This window comes from Ambystoma mexicanum, chromosome 1p (genome assembly GCF_040938575.1).
Source record: "Ambystoma mexicanum isolate Mex_15411 chromosome 1p, UKY_AmexF1_1, whole genome shotgun sequence".
NCBI lineage: Eukaryota > Metazoa > Chordata > Amphibia > Caudata > Ambystomatidae > Ambystoma > Ambystoma mexicanum.
The window spans coordinates 148,861,361-148,886,717 of record NC_090921.1 but is presented as its reverse complement, the minus strand read 5'-3'; the positions used below and the strand labels follow the sequence as shown (position 1 = coordinate 148,886,717).

Here is a 25,357-nt window from a genome sequence, read left to right as displayed (position 1 = left end):
TTGCTTTTTTGTGCGACTTTAACCAAAGTTTGTAACCATATTTAAGCATCCTAATCTGGTCTACAATCGAAGGTTCGCGAGGCATAGCATTGTGTCGATGAGCAATATGCCTGATAGACTGACGCAGATCTCTTTTAGCTAGTTGGATCACATTATCATTACCAATTCTTCGAGGCAGGGACAGATTAGCTCTTTCGAAGACAGTTTTATAAAATCTTTGTACAGGGGCCTTACCCTGGATTTCTTCCATTATTTTCGAGAAGTTATTGATCATATCGTCTTTGTAATTGGTATCAGATGAACAAAAGCGTATGAAGTCCGGTAGGAGTAATTGGGCTTTTCGTTTGGCTTCCGTTATGTAATGCTTCACTTTGACCCCTGATGTCTCACTCGCTGTGAGTCTCTGTTTCTAGTAAACCCTAATTTCTACTTTAACCTTATCCTCTCCTCGTTCCTTCCCTTGCACCTACTAACTCCTTCCCCATTTCCTCCCTCCCCTTCCCATTTAGCACCTTCAAGCAATCTTTGGGCTGGTACAGGCGTCATGCAAGCAATTATATAGGCCTGTGTTTCCCTGTTGCCTATGCACTTACCGGAGTGCGCGGCCCGATGGCTTGGCAGGTTGCCCTTGTAGCGGAAGGCTGCCGCACACGAGCTGCACTTGTATGGTTTCTCATCGTTGTGGATGTGCAGGAAATGATGCTGCAGTTGCTCTTCCTCTGGAAATCGCAGGTCGCAGGCTCCGCAGGTCAGGGCGCCATTTTCTAAAAGAGGCAGCAAAGTGAACAATCAGATGACGGCAACTCCCCACCCCCCAAGTAAGCAAGGCCTCAGTTAGCTAGCAAGTAGCGAGATCCTATCCTGCACCAGATCAGTGCTTCTGCGAGACTGCCAGTGATGGGTCTTGGTACCGGCCTGACCCCGATCGTCCAAATTCTGCTTACAGGCTTGTCCTCCCCTTGTCTGTATCCCTGCCACGGCTTGACCTGTCTTTACCTGCCACTCATCCCTATAGAAAGCACTAGTATTCCACTACAGAACACCCATTCAACTTCAGAACCTCTTCATAGGGGTGTAAACCAAGTAACCTTGAGTCACAGGCAATTTACTGAATACTAGAAATCTTTGTAAGCTGGGGTCAGTATTTAGTCTTGTGATTAAGCTGTCATCTGGGGAACCAGAATCCGTGCTTCCAATACCTTCTTCCTGTGTGATTCTGAAAGGATCACGGTCTCACCCTGAACCCCAGTAAATAGAGCTGCCACAATTTCAGTATGAATATTTGGAAAGACTGCGTCAATTAGCGCAACATATTACAGCTCTTCCACAGGGAATGTGTAAGTACCGAGGGCATACCCCCTGGAGGGGTGCTTGTTTCATTTGACTCACCAGTCCTGTGGTGGGCCAGGTTAGACAGGTCCTCGCCGGGGTGAGAGTTCAGCACATGGTGCCTGAGCTGGGCCACCCCCTGAAAACTCTGGCCACAGACGAAGCAGAAAGGAGAGAGCTTGTTGGGAAATCTAGAGAGAAGACATTTGGGGTATTAACATGGGAAGAAGGAATTGGGAAATCTTGCACACCAATTACAACTCTTCTATGAGAGTCCACGGCAATGATCTAAGATGCTTCGGTACTTTCACAGATAAATCCTCTTTAGGAATTCAACAGAGTGAATATCAAGGTTTCATCTCGCCAGACCTGTAGGCCTCTCACTCAAGGGACACAATCCTTGGAAAACCCAAGACCAGTGCCGCAAACAAATCTCACTGCCGAAACATGACCTGTTGAAATTACAGGACCAGTCCTGTCACATGCTGACTGCATCGCCCTATTCAAGGTACATGGTCCCGAAAAACTCAGAACCAATCCTGGCGCATGCTGCTTTCTTTTCCAAAGGGGTGCAAACCTGGGAAAACTCAAGACCAAGGTCGTGGTGATAAGCAGGACAGATGTATGCTCCGTAGCTGCTCAAGGGTAGGTCAGCGCTCAATAAATACCATCAAAATGTACCTCTTATTTAAGGGACATGATCCAAGGAAATGCCAGGACCTATCCAGACATATGCAAGCGGCATCACTGATTCAAGGTACCTAATTCTATCACCAATTCTGAAAAATGCCAGCTGCATTGCTTACTGAAGGGCCGCCATCAATTCTCACGCATGTTCCCTGCATCACCCACGCCAGGTAAATGATGCAAGAAAAACCGAGGATCATTACTGACACATGTGGTTGCATCACTCACACAAGCGATGCAATCCTGCATGACTCAACAGGCCCAGTCCTGACATATGCAGACTGCGTCACTGGCTCAAGACTCATAATCCTGGAAAACCTCAGAACCAATCCTAACACTTGCTGACTGCACTGCTGATCTCGGAAACCCATGTCCGATCCTCACAGATGCTGATATTCAAGGGATGTGATCCCGGATAAGCACAAGACCAATCCTAACACTTGCTGACTGCACTGCTGATCTGGGAAACCCATGTCCGATCCTCACACATGCTGATATTCAAGGGCTGTGATCCCGGATAAGCACAAGACCAATCCTAACACTTGCTGACTGCACTGCTGATCTGGGAAACCCATGTCCGATCCTCACACATGCTGATATTCAAGGGATGTGATCCCGGATAAGCACAAGACCAATCCTAACACTTGCTGACTGCACTGCTGATCTGGGAAACCCATGTCCGATCCTCACACGTGCTGATATTCAAGGGATGTGATCCCGGATAAGCACAAGACCAATCCTAACACTTGCTGACTGCACTGCTGATTTGGGAAACCCATGTCCGATCCTCACACGTGCTGATATTCAAGGGATGTGATCCCGGATAAGCACAAGACCAATCCTAACACTTGCTGACTGCACTGCTGATCTGGGAAACCCATGTCCGATCCTCACACGTGCTGATATTCAAGGGATGTGATCCCGGATAAGCACAAGACCAATCCTGATGCATCATGGCTGCTTGCACACCCAAGGTATGCAATCCTGGAAAAGCCTAGGAGCAGTTCATACACAGGCTGGCCGCACCTCTTAATCAAAAGAGATGATCGTAAAACAACTCAGGAGAAGTCTTGACACATTTCAAGTGCAGTTGTTCCTCAAGGAAGATAATCTAGGATAAAAAAGGAGCTATTCTGAAACATGCCAGCAGCACTGCTCACGAAAGGCGTAACCCTGGAAAAAACAAGCACCCAGCTTTACATAATCCACCTGCACTGCTCACTCAGGCCATATGACGCGGTACAACCACTTGTCCAATCCTGCCTACAATTCTCCCCCATACTAGGAGATGCTAGAAAACCCCAACACAATCCTAGCACATGCCGGCCTCACCTCATATTCAAAGGATTTGTTCATAGAACTATCCAACACAAAACCTCACAAAGACCACTACACGCATCTCCCACAAGACAACAAGAGAAGCATAAACTCACCCCAGGTGGAGCCCAGGTTGCTCTTTGACTTCCACATCCCTGCGGGTGTTCTCTTCCTCACCGGACGTTACACCTTCTTGGCTCTCTTGTGGGAAGGGGTGGGAAGCTTCCGGCTTCCCCAGCGCAAGCGCCAGTTCTTTTTGCATCCCCTCTTCCTCTTGCTTCAGGGAATTCAGCACGATGAACTTGTATTTCTTCCAGTTGCAGGCTTTGGGATCGGGGTTGTGCAAGGCCGAGTGACATCTAGATGTGCTTGACTCTATGGGTGAGTTGGGGTGGCCGCCGGATCGTGTGGGGCTGTTGGGGATTTGGACAGATGGCTTCCCGTTGGCGGGAGCTCTGTCGTGGACCTTGTGACCTTCACCCGTCCTCAGAGGGCCCTCCTTCTCCAACGGGTGAATGGACCGTACCTGCGGCCTCTCCTGACCACCCTCACTCTGGATAGGACTACTCAAGGCTGACTCCACTTGGAACCTGGCAGGATTCTCTCCAGCACCGCTGGAAGGCCCCAGAACCTTCTGGAAAGAGCCACTGAGATCCTGAATTTCAACCCACTCAGCCTGGCTCCGTGTCCAGGAATCTGGGCACCGTACCACTGACCCTCTCTGGCAGCTACCAGCAGCTGGAGGCCCAACTTTCAGGGGTGGGGGCACAGCCCCCTGTACCTCAAGCATCTGAAGATGAGCTTCCGCCCGGTCCTGCGTGGAAGCATGACAGGCTGAGCAGGCAGCCACGGCAAGGGTCTGGCAATAGCCCACATGGTCGTCTCTGCAAAACAAGGGGGTGAAACGGACTTGGCGTTAGAGAAACGGCATCATTTTACAGGAGTTTGTGAAAGATCATATGTGCAGCCAAAAGAATCAAAGTTCTGATGAAACTATAATGCAACACATATTTTCATTAATACAAATGATTCTCTCCTTTTTTATTTAGGGATATTTTAACTCAGTTAGCGCACAATTGCATGCTGGCAGTATGCCTAGTTAGAACACATTTGCAATTTAAAACATTTACTTTTATCATATCATTATCAGCTTACAGTATGCCCAATTAGCAAAGCACACTATGTTCAGTCATTAGACCATTTCCAGTTTCTATTATGTCCAGTCGGGTGCCGATCAACGTAACACTTAATTACTAGTTTACATTATGCCCACCTTGCTTATAAATGTCACAATTATGCAAAATGATCACGATATGGACAGTCATCAGGCCATTTCCAGTTTCTATTATGTCCAGTTGGGTGCCGATCAACGTAACACTTAATTACTAATTTACATTATGCCCACCTTGCATATAAATGTCACAATTATGCAAAAGGATCACGATATGGACAGTCATCAGACCATTTCCAGTTTCTATTATGTCCAGTCGGGTGCCGATCAACGTAACACTTAATTACTAGTTTACATTATGCCCACCTTGCTTATAAATGTCACAATTATGCAAAATGATCACGATATGGACAGTCATCAGGCCATTTCCAGTTTCTATTATGTCCAGTTGGGTGCCGATCAACGTAACACTTAATTACTAATTTACATTATGCCCACCTTGCATATAAATGTCACAATTATGCAAAAGGATCACGATATGGACAGTCATCAGACCATTTCCAGTTTCTATTATGTCCAGTCGGGTGCCGATCAACGTAACACTTAATTACTAGTTTACATTATGCCCACCTTGCTTATAAATGTCACAATTATGCAAAATGATCACGATATGGACAGTCATCAGACCATTTCCAGTTTCTATTATGTCCAGTCGGGTGCTGATCAACGTAACACTTAATTACTAATTTACATTATGCCCACCTTGCTTATAAATGTCACAATTATGCAAAATGATCACGATATGGACAGTCATCAGACCATTTCCAGTTTCTATTATGTCCAGTCGGGAGTCGATCAATGTAACACTTAATTACTAATTTACATTATGCCCACCTTGCTTATAAATGTCACAATTATGCAAAATTATCACAATATGGCCAGTCATCAGACCATTTCCAGTTTCTATTATGTCCAGTCGGGTGCCGATCAACGTAACACTTAATTACTAGTTTACATTATGCCCACCTTGCTTATAAATGTCACAATTATGCAAAATTATCACGATATAGCCAGTCATCAGACCATTTCCAGTTTCTATTATGGCCAGTCGGGTGCCGATCAACTTAACACTTAATTACTAATTTACATTATGGCCACCTTGCTTATAAATGTCACAATTATCAAAAGTATCACAATATGGCCAGTCATCAGACCATTTCCAGTTTCTATTATGTCCAGTCGGGTGCCGATCAACGTAACACTTCATTACTAATTTCCATTATGCCCACCTTGCTTATAAATGTCACAATTATGCCAAATTATCACGATATGGCCAGTCATCAGACCATTTCCAGTTTCTATTATGTCCAGTCGGGTGCCGATCAACGTAACACTTCATTACTAATTTCCATTATGTCCACCTTGCTTATAAACGTCTCATTCAATTATGCCCCATTACCACAAACTGGCCAGTTTCCATTCTGTGCAGATAATCCATTTCTTAAGTGCCCTCACCTGAAGGTTTCACCCTCTTCTGCCAGTGCAGGATGCTAATGCAGCGCATCCTGTTTTAGGGCGCGGAAGAGCGGCAAAGGTACAGCCTGTGGCACGCCATGCAGTGTAGACTGCGCCCACGCACTTCATGACATTGCCTTGCATGGTGGATTAGGGGTGGCATTTTACGAGATCATTTTCAGAGAATGATTTTGTAACGAAATATTTAGAACGAACACATTTCGATGTTTTTATTATTGTATTTGTGGCGTGGGGTAGTCTCCACCAAACCCTCTATTCTTCTAACCCCTCCGCACCCATTTTAACCCTACCCACCCATATATATATATATATATGTGTGTATATATGTGTGTATATATATATATATATATATATATCGATATTTTTTCATTATAATTGTTTCGTTATAAAACCATTCTCTGAAATGTTTTCGTTTAAATCACTGGATACCGGCATGGACATCCAGACTGCGCCTTTCGACCACTGTGTAGTTCTGAAAAGGACTTCCCTCCTATACAAGACTTAGCACGTGGGCCAATAACCCACTCTGCGCTTGATTTGCGCTTGAAATGCACCAGTTCAAGTGCAAGGACACAAATTAAATGTGCAGTGTCCGAATTTGCAAGGCTGACAGCACAAAGACCATGGCCACATCTACGCTGGTGTTCGGGCTGTCCCAAGAAGCAGCACACACCTGGCCATTGTGCTGGCCCTAACAACACGCAACAGCCCTGAGACACCCCAAAGTGGGTCATTGCACCTGCATTGCTGGATGTAGCGCAGGGATGATGGTAGAACACAGCTGAACACACTGGCATCAGCTTTGGCACCGGAACGAGCCTAGCTCTAAAACCTGTGCAGGTCTTTCCATTGCGCCAGTGCTATGGCCAGCACACTTCCGTTCCTAGTACTGGTGCCACCACCAGCAAGGTGTGCCTGTATTAACAGTAATCCTGACAAAGACAGTATAGCCCAAGATGGACGAGCCTGGCGTGCTCTAATTTGACAATGGAGCTATTTTCACACAGTCCAATTAAATTCCAAGTTTGACAGTGCTATTATACTCCTAGTTTCAACTATGCCAGTATGTTGCAAAGTTTCAATCCCAGTGCTTTCCAACTTGGTTCCTTTATACACAATCTCCTAGATACTTGGTTTGCCTTTTTACCATGCCAATTTACTCCGTCCATTGTTACACAATTCCAGTATAATCCCAGTTTGCAAAATTCCAGTATATATCCAGTCTCCTCCCAGTTTGCCAATCCCTGTATTTCTCCAGTTTTCAAAATCCCAGTATAATCCTGGTTACAGGATCCCAGTAGTATGTTCCCTGTTTAGCACACCAGTGCATATTGTCCCGGGTGGATAGCTCAGCGGCAACGTGCTCGCCTTGGAAACAAGATGACACGAAGCAACACAGGTTCGATCCCAGAGTCCGCGCGTAGAAACCTCTGGGTTTTAAGTGCGTTATAAATACGCAACTAAGTCATATTCCTGTAACAGCGCCTCAATGCCCCGGGCTGTGTGAGTGCTTTAAAAATGCAAAAATAAAATATTCCAAATTTGGCAAATCTCAGTTTACCCCCATTTTGCACCATCCCACTGTATTTCTATGTTCTATAATCCCAATATACTTCCAGGTTGACAACCCCAGTAATACTGCACTGGTAAATGAGACCCTGATATCAGCGAGGGCGGGGTTCAGCTGGAGAAACACTTCCTGCGCAGCTGTAACTCAAGACAGAACACATATCCGTACACGATAGAACAGGGTCTGCAACCTTTGACCTCCAGATGTTTTGAACTACAACTCCCAGGAACCCTTGCCAGTGTTGGCAATAGTGAGGCATCACGTGATTTGCAGTCCAAACCATCTGCAGAGGCGCATTTCGGCACACCCCTACCCCAGTACATGATGGTAAGCAATCGGATGAGGCCTGGGACCAAAGAGACTGCAGCACGGCCTTATGTCTACATGGAAAAAAAAGAGAATCTCCTACAACATCAGTTAGTGCTGTTGCTGTCTAACAGGATCTACGTTATAAAACCAAACCCAAAAAACGTGAATTACAAAATTGCGAAGCCCACTGGTTCACATTTTGTAATTCAAGCTTTTTGGATTTTGGTTGTTTGTCCCCCGCTGGGCATGGACACTCCCACAACCACACTCCCCTTGTTCGGTATTATGGGATTCAGTCTTTTATACCAGGCCGAATGTGCACTAAATGTGCATTCAGCCTTTTTTTCCCCCAGTGTTTTGGGGTGAACCCGTCTTAACAAGCTGTGAAGACCACCATAAGGGCATCTAGCCAGAATTTGGCTTCAAGCATGAGTGTATGACTTGCTATTTCCACAATTGAACCTGCAAAAGAAGCTTTATTTTCTTCTTACTCTCCATCTGCTCAAGTGGGGGTTCTGGCTGAATGCAAATGTGCATTGCATCTGTCTGAGGCCAGCGTCCTGTCTCTGCTAACCTGCTCATTTAACTGTCAGGCGAGCCCTCCGAGGCATGGGCGCTATACACATATCAATGGCATAACAGGAGAGTGCAGCCACATGCACTGCCCTGTTTAGGTGGAGTCAAGTTGGCATGCTGAAGTGTAGGCGGAGACTCGGTAAGTGCGTAGGTATACTTTATTTAGTATTTGGGTATATATATATATACATGAATGGGGACATGAACGACGTCTCTCTCTCCATCACGTCCGCTCTGCAACCGCCGTGCTCGCCCCTTACATTCCATCCCTGGAATCTCCTGCAACATTCCTTTTGCTCTGCGAGGATGATACAATATTACACATCCCCTTTTCTTTACAGCACATCTCCTGTAGCTTTTTACGACTCGGCATAGTCACTCAAATATCTGGGTCTTCGGTAGCTCCTTCCGAACCTTGATATCATCAAAGGCATATCTGTATTACCTGCCAAGGAAAATGTGCTCCTACAGGAAGGCATATCACACGTACCATGTCTACCAGCCTCACCAGCATTCCACCCCCTGCTTCCATCTACATCCTCCATCAGTATCCTCACTCTCTCCTTGTTCCACACTCTACCACCATCCCTCGTCAATAAGTTTAGACCACTGACATCCATCCTCTCTCAACACAATCGGTAACTTAACTGTAGCCCATGAACCAACAAATGGCATTCTCACTCTCTTGAACTGCTTATTGTCTTGCTGTAACTTGTTGGTTACTTGTCTCCTCCTGATGTTGCCCTTCACTTCATCCAGCCTCACATCCATGCCTGCCATATCACTCATCCAACTCGGAAACAATTTAGTGTTGGCTTTCCTTCCCCTGCTCGGTTCCAAAGCAGAAAACCCTGTAGTGCTATGCCGTGTGAACCTATGGGCCAACACAGTCCTTCTCACAACCTTCTTTTAATCTTTCCCATTTGAACAGGCCCATCTAATAGCCTCCTTAATTACCCTAGTGTACCTCTCCATAATGCCTTTGGTTTGAGGATGATATATGGCACTGACTTTATTGACAATGGAGCTTTCCTCAAGGTACCTGTCCATCTCTTTAGACTTAAACTGTGAACCATTGTCAGTCAACACCTCTTCTGGATATCCTCCATGTTTGCACAACTTTTCTAAGAAATCAATTACCCTTCTAGTTGTCACATGTGGAGTCATTGTCAATTCTGCCCATCTGGTCAACATATCAATAACTACAATACAATAAGTCTGACATCCCCCATTTTCCACGGTTTCTCCGGTATATCTGTAAACACCATTGGATACTTTTCACTCACTCACACTTTATCAATGTTTATACAAAGAATACAGTTCCTGATGCTCCTCTCAATCTGCACGTCACATCCTGGCCACCAATACATACTCCTTATTTTGCACTTGGTCTTTACAATTCCTTAGTGCCCTTCATGCCCTTGCCATATCACTTTCTCTCTGATTCCCTCAGGTGGCGCTAACTTGTCTCCTCTCATAAGAACACATAGTTAATCTTTCACATTCCAGAAGCCTACTGCTCTTGCCTTTTGCATCTCATATTTGTTTAATCCTCTTTCCTCCAACTCCTTGATCACTCCTTCATCACAAGCAACATCTTTGTATTCCTCAACACTCTTGTTTTGATATTGCTGCATCCGATATTTCACAGATCATGTCCTAATCATCATCTTCATCTTTCGTGTCCATATTGTTAGACATTCTTGTTAAGCAATGTGATGCATAGTTCCTCACACCGGGATGTATGTCACAGTAAAATCAAATCCTTGTAGTCTGGACACCCCTCTCCTTATCCTGTCCGATACTTTATCCCGACCTGTTTTGCGAAAACCTCCATTAGAGGTTTGTGATCCGTATGCAATTCAAATTTGACTCCCCAGACAACGCTCCTGAATTTGTCTGTAGCCCATCTGATGGCCAGTGCTTCCTTCTCAATAGTTGTATAACTCCTTGAAGCAATCGAGATGCAAATGCTATGATGTACTCCTTTCCTTCATGGAACTGTGTTAAAATTGCTCCTAGACCCACATTACTGGCATCTGTAGTGATCACTGTGTGTCTTCCCCTTTCACAATTCTGTAAAGCCGGTGCCTTAGCCAAAGCTTCCTTTATGGAGCTAAAGTCATCTTCACATTCTGCATCCTAAATGAACTTCTTATTCATCTTCATCAGGTGCCTCAGAGACACTGTGTGGTCAGCAAAACCTCCAATGAATATAGCATAATATTCAGCCATACCTAAAAAGGTTCTGAGTTTCTCCTTGCTGTTCGGCATGACCATGTGTTTTATTGTATCTGCCAGATCCTTCTTTGGCATAATCCCTTCTTTAGAGATTACATGTCCTAAATATTCAACCTCTTTCCTATTGATTTTGGACTTTTATTTACTGAGAGTCATCCCCACATCATGCAACTTCTTGAATACTCTCTCTAGCCTTCTGTTGTGTTCTTCTTCATTCTCGGCATACACCAGAATATAATCCTGAAAAAAGATGACTCCCACCTCTCCATCCAGAATGCGATACATCATTTTTTGAAGCTGCGGATAGTCCAAAATGCATCCTGCGATATTGAGATAGCCCCTCTGAAGTGATGAAAGCCGTCAAATGCCTCGACTCTTTGTGTAGTTTCACTTGATGATAGGCAGCTGTAAGATCCAACGTTGAGAATACGTTTGCCTACCCCATAGTCGAGATCAATTCTTGTATATTTGGTATATTTCTCAGGAATTACCCACTTTTCCAGTTCCCTTAAGTCAATGCACACTCTGAACTTCCCGCAGCTTTTCCTAACAACACCCAAGGGGGAAACCCACTCAGATGCATCAATACTTTCAATGATTCCTTGCTCTTCCAGCTTCTTGAGTTCCATTTTTACTTCGTCTCTCATTGCTAAAGGGACATTATGCAGTTTCTACACTACTGGCTTGGTACCTTGTTTTAGCAACACGCAATGGTGAAGCCCTTCACACAACCTGTGATATCCTTGAATATTTCGGCTTGTATTTTCTCTGTTCATCTCTGGAACTTCTACTAAAACAACTGATTCCACAGCATTAGGATCTAGTCGGAACTTTAACAATATCTGATGAGACCAACTGAGAAGAGAGGATGCCCCTCTCTTTGAGACATAAACACAACATCGAGCCTGTCTATCCTTGAAAGTTCACGTTGCCATGAACCAATCAATCAGTTAAATCTTTGCACGACCATAAGCTCTTGGTTTGTGATCAACTTCATGTAGAAATGTTGGTCCAGATCTCTTCCATACTATCTCCAGAATAAGCGTGTATTTGGCTCCCGAGTCAGCCATAATAACTATTGGGTAACCATTGACCATGACTGTAGTCTTCAGACTATCTAGGTCTTCATCCAGTACCATCGAGACACATTCTTCGCCTTCCTCACTGTCTTCATTCCCAATCCAATTCATGGCAGCATTCCTACTCCTGCAGCACCTAGCCAAGTGTCCTCTTCCACTGCAGTTCCTGCAAGTGATACTTAGAGAAGGGCAATCCGGACTATTCGCCCAATGAGAAGGACTATCACACCTATAGCATGTTCTCGAGATGGTCCGTCCTCTGCCTCGCTGTCCACCTTGACCCCGGGGTTGATACTCAGTGTTCAGTCTTCTATCCTTGTACATTCCTTCTTGAGCATCCCTTCTCTCATTGTTGAATCTGCCTTCATAGTTTGATCTTCCATCTCTATAATTGCTGCTTCCCCTTCTTATATTTTGATTACTCACACTTCACTGGCCGGTTGTACCGTATTTACCACTGTTGCCCTGACTGACATTTCTTTTACTCTACCTTCCAACGTTTTTACACATTTGTGTGTGTTCAACCTCTGTGGCCATCTTCAGTACTGTATCTTTCAAGATACTCACACTCACGTTTAAATGCCACTGCACCCAGTTACCTCTCAGCACGGATCCATCGCTATATCCCAGGACGCTCTCTTAGGTCCACTGAACAGGCAAGACTGTCCCAGCCTCGCTTCAATCTGGCCAAATATGGAAAAACAAACTCTGATGTCCTTGCTCCAGCATTATGGAATTCGATTACACTGCATCTCAAGTCCTCTCCTACTTTGGTAGTCTTTAAAAAGAACCTGAAGACCTTCCTTTTTACCGCTCCTTAGTTTTGTGCCCTCTGACTTCAAACTTCCCCCACTTCTGACTGTCCGTTGTGTCCGTTCTATGTTTGTTCTATGTTTGTTCTATGTGCGCTGTGAGGCCTACGGGCAATTTGATGCTATACCAAGAATAAAAATAAATAAAAATAAATAAATAAAATAAATAGGGGCGATCATTTTCTGTCCACGGTTTTTCTCTCATTTTGCTGCTGTTATATTCTAACATAAATTCATCTTGCTTTCAACCTACGTGCAGCTACCGGATTTGAATGTTAGCAGTCTGCGCTGCCTTTCCGCCTTAACCTATGTGTAACCACCTGATTTGACACTTGCATTTAAGTTATATGCATGCATCAGGGCGCTGTTACATACATTTGACCTACACTGTAGTCCTCAATGTAACACGTTCCTGCCATAACCGTAACTGAGCACCAAGAGTAACATGTATGTAACAGCGCCCTGATGCCTAAGGTTTGGTGCGCTTTATAAATGTCTAAATAAATAAATAAATAAAGATCTCTCTCAATCTTTCCTCTAGTTGTTCGTTAAATTTATCCCTCTTGGCCATCAAGGACAACTTACCAATTCTTAGATTCCAACTACAAAATAGTAGTGATGAGATCTCGGATCTATCGCGGCTGGGCTATTGCTGAGGCTTGTACATGGGCCTCCCAAAGAAGACAAACCAATTGACAACAAGTCCAGATTGAGGCTCCGAGGGCGATAGTGTGGCTTTAATTAAGCAGCCACGTTACCCCAACTCACGGGGCCTCATTACGAGTTCTGCAGAGTTTCCTGTGGCAATACCACCACAGTCCTTGGCCCTCATTACAAGTCAGGCGTTAAGGGTTTAACGGCGCCGTCCGCGCCGTTAACCCTTAACGCCTGATTCACACTTTAACGCCTGCTTTTTGCAGGCGTTAAAGTCCAAGGCGCTAAGCGACCTTGGTGCTAATTACGGCACCGTAATTTACGGTGCCGTAATTAGCGCCTTCACCATCCCCATTATGCTCTATGGGCCAAAAATGGGAATGGGGAAGGGCAAATGGTGAATGGGGAATTACCGCCCCACTCACCTTGGAATGGGGCGGTAATTCCGCCATCCACCATGGCGGAATCCGGCATGGACCATGGTGCTAATAGCACCATGGTCCACCGCCTGACTTGTAATGAGGGCCCTTGACCGTTTCCGCCACTTGTAATCACAGTAAATCCACCAGAGTAAGAGTGGTGGGAAGGTGGTGTTAAGCATCATTTCTGCAATCCAGATCTGCCACGGCTGCTCATTTCTTCCATGGTAGAGCCTACCTTTTTTGGGAGTAAAGCGTTCATAAACTGTTTCCCCCAATGGAACTCTTCCAGAGCACTCACACCGTCAACAGGGAACGAAGTCCGGCAAGGCGCTTATATCAAGAAACTCACCTGAGGAAAGAGGTTCTTAATTGTGGGCCCAGAACATTGGAATGACCTACCCTTGGACTTAAGGTAAGAAAGAATATTCACCCACATTTAGCAATCCCTGCAAATTTAAGTCTTCAAAAAGGCTTGTCAAGAATGATTTTCATTGGTCAACAGGGAAATTAACCTAATCTGTAACTACACTTACATACCTAGCAATTTTAAAGGTTTTCTCATTTTGTGAACTATTAACCCCTGAAATGCTGTCCTAATAACTCTCCCCTGTAATGCTAGGCTATGGTAAACTGAGAATAGGCTTAGTATTCCCCTTACATTATTCTATTTGATTCTATATGATTTTTATATAGCGCCGCACACCTGGAGGCCTCCGAGCGCTGACAAAGACTCAAACAGAGAACACATACCTAAGCGGAACAGATGCGAACCTTATTAGTTTTTATCAAAGAGAAAAGTCTTCAGGCCTTTCTTTAACTGGGCTAAAGAGGGATTGTCCTCAAAGGAGGGGGCAATGCGTTATGCAACTATACCCATCACTAATCCCAATGATGCCCCCTCCGCTCAAACCCTTTCACCCTTCCCAACCCACCTGCACCCCGGAAGTGAGCGGTTTACAAACGACACAAAAATAAAGCTTCTCTGCTTTCTATACTGGCATTTCCAGCTGCTGTGCCGGCACTTGGCGGTAGCTGTACCTGGTCTGGATAAAGCGTCGGCAGGTGTCCATCACATGGTCCATGCGTAGGTATTCCGCCGCAGCCAGCACGGAGCGGATGCTGTCCACGCTCAGCACCAGGCGAGACGTGTACATGAAGTCCAGCAGCACCTGGAAACCCCGCAGCTCGATCCCTTCTGGCAGAGGGAGGACGCTTACCTCACCTGCCCCTTGTGCCAGGAAGACGGAGTAGAAGAAACCACTGCGGTAGAAGAAAAGGAACAGAGGGAAGAGCATGAAATAGGTACGCGGGCAGTGTGGGGGTATAGCAGCTTGACTGTGGGTTGGGCATTCTTTCTGCCTGTTAATCACAAGCGTTGTCGCTCTTGGGACTTTGGATGTAGAAATAGGTGGCTGTGTCCTGCATGCTATGTTTGCAAGACACAGCTGCCTATTTCTGCATGGAGCATGCACACACAGTGTGCAGCTTCATGTACTGAGCGGCTACTGTTTGCTTAATATACTGTCAATGAAAGCACTTCATTTTCTCGTGCTTTGGTTGGTATATATTTAATAAAACATTAATATTTCGGCGCGCAGGGTTCTGCACCCTGCTGGCCACGGCCAACAGGGCGCGCCTAAAAGCGACCTGCGCCAAAAGCGCTGCGCCGAATGTCCCGCATCGGAAGTCCAGAGCGGAAGAGAAATATGCTGGTGCAACAGTGACACGTAGTGGCCATTTAGAGTATTGAATACACTGCTGTATAGCCACTGCGTCTAAAAACATACATGCTTAATGGGAACTTTAATCAAAAAAATCAATTTCATATGATTGATTTAGTTTTTTTAATTAGGGGTAGAGGACAACGGGAAAGCCAAGGCAAAATTAAATTACACAGAAAAGAAAAACCATTCAGTTACTTAATAGTAGCAGCTATTAATACAGTGCTTATAAGAGGAAAGACTTTGGTATGAAGTGCCATGCAAATACCTCATATTATAATAGAAAAGTGGAACGGAGAATGGTGGGAAATAAAATAGGTGGTTTAGAAAGAGGTAACAAAAGGCAAATTACAAGAAGCAAGAGAAAGGGAGAGTACGCGTCCCCACCTATTCTGAAGAAATGCAAGAAAAGACAGAAGGAACGCGTGGGCTAAACGTAAAAGAAAAGGTGTGCATAAATGCAGTAGTCTAAATTGGCAGAAATTACTTAAAACCACAAAGCACTGGAAAGGAGTAGTTCCAAGGTGCTGAAGCTGTCACTCAAACAGCCTCATCACGAGTTTGGCAGTAACCCTTAAATGTGGCAGCAACGCTATTACCGCCGTATTTAAGGGTCCGCCAAATCATGGGTTTGGCCGCATTTACACCCAGCTGTGCGCTGGGTGTAAATGCACCAGGCTTGTGCTGATTTTTGGTGCAATTGCTGCGTGGTAATACCGCTGACTGTAGTTGAGATGAAAATTCCCCATTGGGCCCAATGGGGAATGGGGAATTACCGTTCTGCCAAACCCGTGATATGGCACTAATAGCGCCGGGGGTTTGACGGTAACGCTATTAGCCCCAGCAGTAATACCGCCGAGATACCGCTCAACTTGTGATGAGGCCAAAAGTGACCAATGTGCTGGGGATGTGGGGTGGAGAGGGATTTTGAGTCAAATGGAATACCCGCAGAATCTGAAAAGAAGAGAACATTAGAAAAATAAATAGGATACTTGCTAAAGAGAACAATGAACCGGGTAATTAACTAAACAATAATACACTTCCAGTAGGGCAATAATGAGGAGCACATGCCCATCTGGTGTACAATGCTCCTGTGGGACTTTTTGGGTACAACGGAAATCCCTAAATGAATGATGCTGTGCAATAAATGCACAAACTGACAAAAAACATAATGAGGTTGCAGAGGGTGCTCGCTTACACCCATCGCTACGTGGGACCAAAAGGTGGTGGTGCTACAACATTTGTAGAGAGCAAGTTGGCCACTGGGCGCTGACCTGGGTGTGGAGGGTGTAACGACAACAGTTACTGATGGAAGAGTTACCAGGGAGCTCTGAGTGAGGCGAGCAGTGGCAGGGCCGGGAGAAGGGAGGGCGGCAGTCCCTCCCCCGCCCCCAGCTCCTCCCTGATGCCCAGTGCCCCACACCAGCCTCCCGCTGTCTTCCTATTATCCGCCCCCCCCCCCGGCACCAAAAGCTGCCTCCACCACTGAAGGCGAGGCGATCTTGCATGAGTTGGATTTGGGGAAGGCGGTAGTTTCGAAGGTTGAGACATGATGATGTAAAGGAATCACGCTCCGGAGCAGGGTTGGTTGAAGCCAGGCATGGAGACAAGAAGGTTGGAAGATGAACAGAGATTGCTGAATAGAATGAATGTTGCTCTGGCGTTTAGAGTGGAAGAAAGGGGCCAGTCCGCAGAAAGTTCAGTGAGCCATTCATAAGGGCTCGAATATGATGCAATGGGCTGTGGGCAACTGGAAGCCGGCGGGGGGAGGAAGGGCTGGACTGGTGTATTCCTGGGGGCAAGGAGAAGACAGCCAGACGCAGGCAGACATTAAATGCCAGACGTTCTCTGTATCACAGAGACGTGGTTCAACGCCGCCTCTGGACCAGATGTGATCCAGGTGCCTCCTGCCCAATATGACATGCTCCACTTAGACCGTCCTGCTCCCACTATTTGGCCATCGTGTTTAAGACATTTCTGAGTTGTTCTATAGTTGAACTTACTCACAAACTGGTCTGTGAATTATTTTTTATTAGAATTCAAGTTTCGTCTGAACAGTCTTTTCATTTCCTTATTGTTTACTGCCCCCCTGTTATGCCACGAACTGTTTTCTTAGTAGCTTCTCCCAATTTATAGATGATCTTTCAGTGACTTACCCTAAAATAATTATCCTGGGTGATTTTAACCTCCATCCACACAATCCCCAGGATCAGCAAGCCGCTAAACTCATTCCGTCCCTGAATGACTGTGGACTACACCTGAATAACAATGGCCCTACGCACTCGCGGGGCAATCAGCTGGGCCTTATCTTTACAGATATTCCAGGCCCTTTGTCTTGTTCCCCTTCACCAGTTTACTGGTCTGATCACCATTTGGTGCCTTTCCCTGTCCCCCTTGCTAAGCCAAAATCCAGACCCGCCTCTTCTGCCAGACTTCAACGTAGATGGCTTAATGTTCCCCCTGAAATAATGGCTACATCTATTGGATCCAACACTCATCAAAATGTTCTTATTGGTACCAATCCATGTGACTTTCTGATAGCAGCTTTACAATCTACTGCTGACCTTCTGGCTCTCTCTAAACTTGTTACCACCCCTGCTAAAAACATCTGCCCCGTGGTATTCCCCCGATTTGCGTATCCTAAAACCAAACTGCAGACAAGCTATGGCATCGTATTTTCGACTCTCCTCAAAAATGGCTTACGTTTTAGCATGTAATCTTTATCAAGAAGTGCCATAAAAACCGCTAAAGCTCAACATTTTGCCAATCACCTTTTTAACGCTAGCTGCTCCTCTAAGGAACTGTTTAGGGTGGAAAAGGAACTTACTACTCCGATCTGTCCCTGCCTCTTTGCTTACTCAAAAAAACTGTGACCAAATTGCGCTCTTTTTTAAGACTAAGATTTGCAATATGAGAGAATTTATGAGCTGAAAGACTTGTTTCTAATACCCCCCCCATGTCTGTTTTTCACCAACCACCTCTTGTGTTAACAGGTTTGAGTTTACGACAGTAACAGACACCATGGTCTCCACTGCCCTTTCTAAACTCATCTAGTTCTCCCATGGACCCGATTCTTCTCTATATTCTGCAATCTCTTTCTCATGAACGTACCCCTCTTCTGACCTCTGCTCTGCAGTATTCTTTCTCCACTGGCCATATTCTTGAATCTCTTAAACATGCTGTGATCTCTCCTCTCTTGACAAAACCACATCTAGATCCTGCTGCCGTGGAGAACTACCGTCCTCTTTCTCTTCTCCCAATACTAATGAAATTGCTTGAAGCAATCGCCACCCCTCAGCTTTCCACTTTCTTTGACAGCAATCACGTGTTTCACCCCTTGCAGGCAGGCTTTCGCCCTGGTATGGTACGCAGTCTGTCCTGGTTTCCCTCCTTGAAGACATTGCCCTACTTCAGGACCGCAGAGAGGCTGGGGCCCTCATGCTCCTGGACCTCTCTGCGGCCTTTGACACTGTTGATCATCACAGGCTCTTGCAGTGTCTTCATGAAGTTGGCATTTCTGGCACCCCTGTGAAACGGTTGTCCTCTTTTCATTCTAACCGGGTCCAGACTCTTTCTTCCTCCATTTAAGTCTTCTCCGATCACCCTTGATTGTGGGGTCCCGCAGGGTTCAGCTCTTTCCCCTTTTGTGTTTAAATTATATATGTTGGCCCTCGCAAAACTGATTTCTAGTCACGGTATTCACTTATTTTCCTATGCCGATGACACTCAAATTCTCTTTCGTCTCAATGGTGCTTCTACTGACCCTCCTCATGAACTAAAGAACTGCCTTTCGGCAGTCGCTGATTGGATGTCCACAAATTGGCTAAAGCTCAATGGCGACAAACCGAGATACTGCTGGTTGGCTCCACCTGCTCTAACTCTTCTTGGACTTCTGATGATTGGCCTCCCTGCCTTGGTCCCTGCCCTGAACCTGCCTCTGTTGTCAAGAGCTTGAGCATAAAAATCATGTCCTCTGTATCCAGGTCAGCCCAAGTATCGGTTACCTGTCAAGCCGGCTTCGCAAAACTTAAACTCTTAAAAACAGTCCTCACCTCTATCATAGGCTCCATTGATTACTGCAACAGAATCTATCTCAGGCAGCCTGAATTCCTTCTTCAACGTTTGCAGATACTTCAGAATTCAGCTGCCCGCCTTTCTTTGTATACCCCTAGACTGGCACACTCTCGGGAGCTACTCCCTCAACTTCACTGGCTCCGTGTGAAAAGTTGTATCCAGTTTAAGGCTCTCTGTCTTGTGCATCGAGCTGCCCACAACGCTGGGGCAGAGTTCCTACAATCTAAACTGATACCATACAACCCCTGCAGAACTTTCCATTTGTCCAATCTTTCTTTGCTGCGTATCCCTCCCCACCCCCCCGAGTCTTTCGCACTCTGGCTGGAGGCCGCTCCTTCTCTGTGTTTGGCCCTACCCTATGGAACGCCCTCCCGGCTGAAATTCGTAACATTCTCCACTTTCTCTCCTTTTGCAAATGTCTGAAAACGTTCCTAATTTAGTTCCCTTTAACGTCCTCCGTCCCTCGCTTGCTTAGCGCCTTGATGTCTTTTTGGTCTTGTTCGCGCTTTATCAGGTTCTAATACAATACAATACATCCTGAATGGGTTGCATCCTGAGCAGAAGGAAGGGAGTCTAAGCTATGCACTGTTTTTAGTGTCAAGTCTGGAGGAGATTAGGCCGCTGACCACCATAGTCACTCTGTTGGAAGGAGAAATAGGGCAGGAAGACACATGGTCTGACTAGCGTGAAAGGTTGTGGTCATGGAGTAGTTGCACAGGATTTAAATCTGTCATTTATGTAGCGCCACTTCCCCATTTGCTTGGCCTCAATGCGTTTTGTGGTTGGAATGCCCTCGGGGACCAAAGTGCATGTATGGGAGATTCTGAGAGGTAACTTTAAGGTGTGTGTGTGCATCTGCCAGGTTAGGATTTAGGAGGGCTAGCTAGGCCCCAGTAAGCAGTCCGGATGTCTAGCACGTGAGCGGGTTCTGTTGGTGGTTTAGGATAGAGTGCTAGTGCGGGAGACACAATGTGTGCTCAGCTGGACTGACATTTTTCGCAGGTTGTTGCTGTATACTAATGACAGAGGTGTTGATGCACGTCAGGTGTTTCAGTGCGGACGGCTATACGAGCTGCTAGAATGAATTTGCATAGCCATTGGTGCATTCCATAGTGCATGGATGGGTGGCCGTGCCTGCGACATGTGTTCACAGACTTGGGCAAGTTAGACATAACTTCCAGCTTTGATGGAGTTCATCTTCAGTGACGCTTTTCCTTAGTCCAGCGCAAATGGCTATTCTCGCCTGGGGTTGGGTAGTGAGGGGAGGGCCGAATTTATCACAGTGTGCCGCTGCTAATTCTGCTAGCATCTGCAGTGGATGGGGAAGATATGTGTGTTGTCGAGTTTTGGCTTATGTGCGCGCATCAATCACAATGAGTGCGAGAAGATTCAAGAGAAGATTGTCAATGTAGTGGATGTGGAGGGGCAGAGAGTTCCAGACGGTCGGAGCTTGGACAGAGAAGGAGGATCTGCCCAGTCTGGTGCAGTTGTAATGGGGACAACTAGAGGGACGATGTGCCCGAACTGAGTTTCCTGGAGGGGTGGTAGTGAGTGAGTTTGCCTTGGAGGAATTCCGGCCCAGTGTTATGGATGGCACAGTGAGTGATGCATTAAAGGTAATTCATCGACCAATAATGAGCCAGTGGAGGACTCTTATTGTTGGGCTGATATGTTCTCTGGAAGGGAGGCTTATGAGCAGGCAGGTTCAGCGTTTCGGATTGTTTGAAGTTTCCTTAGCTTTTGTGCCGGTGCTCCTAGATAATGGCAGTTTGCATAGTCTAAGCGGGAGATGATGATGGAGATGATGGCAGAGAATCGGTGAGGATATGTGAGGTATGGGAAGATACGCTGGAGGATGCGTAGGTGGGAGACTCAGGTTCTGGATACAGAATTGATGTGTTGGGAGAGTGATACATCTGCATCTAGTATGCATCCCAAGATTTTTCACTGAGGCGGAGGGTGCCGGTGGGGGCCTAGAGAATGAGGCCAGGGGATAGGTTGGGGAAGGAGCGCAGTTTTCCCGCAGACTAGGATTTCTGTTTTCCATGGGTTGAGGATAAGGTGGTTAGTCGTCATCCAGTGGTCAATGTCTGAGATGATGGCAGAATGTCTGTCAATAGAGATGTTGTGAAAATGTTCTGATAAGACATTGCATAGGGATTGGGAGTTGGGTAGAGGGGGGGGGGGGGGGGGTTGAGCATCCTGGCAATTTTAATTCAGAGATGATTCTATGCAGTTCCTTGCTCGGGTTGCGAGAGTCCAAGATTATGTTCCCATAGAATGCTTTTTTGGTTTTTATGATTTCCGATCTGTAGGCCTTTGTTGGTCTTGCTTGCGCAATTTTTTCTTTTAGCTGTAGGGTTGGTTCCAGGCAGTGCTTAAGTGTTTTTAGAGATTTGCAGTTGGTAGTGTACTACCTGGGTGTGAGGCCTGATCTTTGGGAGGTCCGTTTTGTTGGGGTGAGGGGAAATAGGGAACTGGAGAGCCAGTGGTCCAAGAGTTGCTGGAGGGAGAGTGCTGGGAGTGAGTGGGGGAGAGAGTTTGCTAGATCAGTGGTGATAATTAATCTGTTCCAGAGTGCGGTGAGAGGTGTGGAGGTTGCTGATGGCCCGGCGTGGCCTTGGGCAGGGGTCACGGTTGAAAGTGGCACAGATAAGAAGATTGCTGAGTGGTGAGTCCATGTTAGGTGGCATGGAGTCAGTGTGGATATGTTTTTGGCATTGAAAACCACGTCAAGGGTGTGGCCTGCCATGTGGGTGGGCAGAGAAATGCATTGTGAGGTTGAAGACTTATAGGTTGTCTGTGAGAGAGTGGGTCCTGGAGTTTGAAGGGGGGTCAAACCAGATTTTGAAATCACTTAGTGTGGTGAGTGCTGGGTGTAGGTGGAAGGTAGTTGTCAGAGTGTCCCTGAATGTGTCTGCAAAGTTTTTGTTGTAACCAGGGAGTCTGTAAATGAGTAGGAAGATCTCTGGTGCTGGCTGAGGTGTCCTTGATAAGCAGCAGAAATGGGTGTTTGTATAGCATTGCTAGCACCCCCTTTTCTTGATCTATTCCGAACAGTTAGGTTGTAGCCGATCTCGTGTGCAATAGGTTCGTAGTGGTCAGCAAACCAGGTCTCTGTGATGAAGAGGATGTCTGGTTTTTCGTCCGAAATAAGGTGAAGGATGTTATATACGTTTTTATAGACTGACCTGGCGTTGATTAGAATTGGAAGGGTTTGGTGAGGGGCGCTGGGTGGTGTGAGCTTACCCGGGTTGAGAGGGCATTGTTCAAGGAGAGGAAGTGGACGGGGAGTGGTGGCGGCGGGTTGAGGGAAGGGGTGGCCAGTGGAGGGCATGGGCGGCAGTGTTGTACAGGGGTGGAAGGGGGAGGGGAATAGTGCTAGGACCGGGTTTGGAGCTGGAGTGGACGTTTGGTTACTATATCGAGGTGCAAGGGATTGGGATCTGGGGTGGAGCATGGATGATGCTGAGTGGGGCCTGAGATGGCTGAGGCCTGGGCCTTCTCTTGTCTTTCGGGCAGCCCATGGGGTGTGGCTGAGAGTGGGGGGTTGTTGATGTCGGAGTTTTGGCCAGGTCTGCCCTTGCTGCACTTAGAGAAGTTGGAGTTTAGGCGGGGAGGGGTTCGGGGGGCGGGATGTTGTTCAGGAGAATTGAGACTCTCAGGCACAGGTGAGGCGGTAGCGAGGCTGTTGGAGTGGAGGGGGAGTGACTCAACTGGGTCAGGGGGTAGACCGGGATGCTCAGAGGGTCAATGTTTTCAAATCTCGCTCTCCAACGTGCCGCTCTGTCTTGTGCGGAGTGTGATCTGTGTGGATGTTGTAGCAAGGGGGAACACGGGTGGTTGGGCATGGGTGGAGGTGGGGCGTATACCTCAGTTTTGAAGCGTGACGGAGAGACTGCATGACGCGGTGAAGGGTTGCTGAAGGTGAAGGGTAGGGAGGTAGACAGAGTGCACAGGGAAGGAGGTCAGATGGAGGAGGGCTAGGCATTGCGGGGCGGGGGTATTTTAGTTGAGGATGGCCCCCATTCTGTCACTGTTGAGTACCATATGAATTATAACATCTTGACATAGCTGTGCACCAAGACTGGGTAGCAGTGCCTAAATGGTAACACACTGATATGAAGCTGTAGAACTGGGTTTGAAACTCATCTTCTGCACAACCACACTGTTTGTACACGAAAAGCCCACTTTATCAACCTGTAGCTTTATCTGGAAAAACTGTTCCATTTGAGAAATGTGACCGTCCCTATTATTAAAGACCAAATCAAAATTGTGCATTCAAATTACAGGATTTTCTGGGCACCTGATTCAGTAGGATGTGCAAAACACAGCCTCACCTGCAAGCCATCAAAACAGCTTTGTGGGCCCTCAGCTGCCGCCCGTCCACCAGCAGACAGACATCGGTCAGGATCTGGCGCTTGCGCAGCTCGTCCAGGTTCAGCAGGACGTCGCTGGAGTGGCGCGTGAACTCTTTGACGTATCCCTCCGCCGAGGAGTCCATGGTGCCTGGAGAGCAGGGAAGCCATAGACAAGTGATAGCTGTGAAGGAGGGCAGGTATGATTTGGGGCTCTTTCTGAAAGTGGTGATGGAGGTTGCAATGCGTATGCAAAGAGCTAAAACACAGCCACCTGTTAAAGTGCCGGCACTGCGATGGAAGCGAGAGCCAAAAGCTTATGATAGGGAGAACAGATTTTCAGAAATGTCAGTGGAGACATAGAAAAGGGACAACATGTTGGAATAGCCAATAGTACGGGATTAGAAGGACCCAAACAGAGCTGTGGCAGATTTGACAGTACATAATGATGCACAGCGGCCACTCTCTTGTGACCCTAGATTACGGAAGAGTACCTCCTACCTTCAATTCCCTCCCTTTCTCTATGTTTTCAATTCATTTTTCCCATCTATGCATTTGCTCTTTTTTTGGTATATTCAGCCCATGCTTTGATTGCCTTCAGTTCCTTCCGCCCCATAATACATGTTCAATCATTTCTTTAACTTTCTTGCATCCTTTGTACAATTTCTTACACATCTATAGCTTTGCTCAGTAATACATTTTCATTCCTCTGTAATCCCTTTCACTCTCCCACTATCCATTTCCCCCATGAATTCCTTTTTCTATTGTGCACAATTCCTGTCACTTTTATTTTTTCGTCTGTCTCATCAAGCATTGCGTTTCACTTTTTTTGCTATTTGCTTCTTGCTCCATTATACATTCCTTGTCAGCATCACACTCACCCCCACATTCCTACAATTCAGAAAATAACTCAAGACCCACCTCTTCAAGGAGTCTCTTCTCCTCAACACCTAGGCCATCACGTCGCCCCTCGTGCCACCTGACTGGCTAGACGCTGTCCACTTCTCTCCTTCCCACTACCCAGTACAGCTTTACCCCTCCTATGTGCCCCTCTGTATCCTACCCCCACTGTATATCTGTTCTGTTGTTACCTCTGTAAAGCGCTTTGTTATGCATCTGTATTGTTTTACACCTCTGTAAAGCGCTCTGTTGTGTATCTGTATTGTTGTATACTGCTGTAAAGTGCTCTGTTAGGTATCTGTAATGTTGTACACCTCTGTAAATTGCTTTGTTATGCATACACCTCTGTAAAGTGCTCGTTTATGCATCTGTAATGTTGTAGATCTCTGTAAAGCGCTCCGTTATGCATATGTAATGTTGTAGACTTCTGTAAAGTGCTGTGTTATGCATCTGTACTGGTGTACACCTCTGTAAAGTGCTGCGTTATGTATCTGTAATGTTGTACACCTCTGAAAGTGCTGAGTTATGCATCTGTAATGTTGTACACTTCTGTAAAGTGCTCTGTTATGCATCTGTAATGTTGTACAGCCCTGTAAAGCGC

General features: G+C 46.3%; 1 protein-coding gene across 9 annotated transcripts in view; it reads right to left on the bottom strand.

The window, feature by feature from the left end:
• BCL6B (BCL6B transcription repressor) overlaps nt 1-25,357 on the bottom strand; it is a 184,184-nt gene that overhangs the window by 13,505 nt on the left and 145,322 nt on the right. For 5 of the 9 annotated variants that reach the window (XM_069645459.1, XM_069645427.1, XM_069645440.1 and 2 more), the window contains 5 exons: nt 23,839-24,007; nt 14,742-14,963; nt 3,450-4,217; nt 1,390-1,520; nt 594-764 (listed from right to left, as the gene is read on the bottom strand). In XM_069645459.1, the coding sequence (XP_069501560.1) occupies nt 594-764; nt 1,390-1,520; nt 3,450-4,217; nt 14,742-14,963; nt 23,839-24,002 (1,456 nt within the window). In that variant the 5' untranslated portion in view covers nt 24,003-24,007. Of the gene's footprint in view, nt 1-593; nt 765-1,389; nt 1,521-3,449; nt 4,218-14,741; nt 14,964-23,838; nt 24,041-25,357 lie in introns of all 9 variants that reach the window. The other 4 variants (XM_069645486.1, XM_069645417.1, XM_069645449.1 and 1 more) reach the window with 1 other exon arrangement.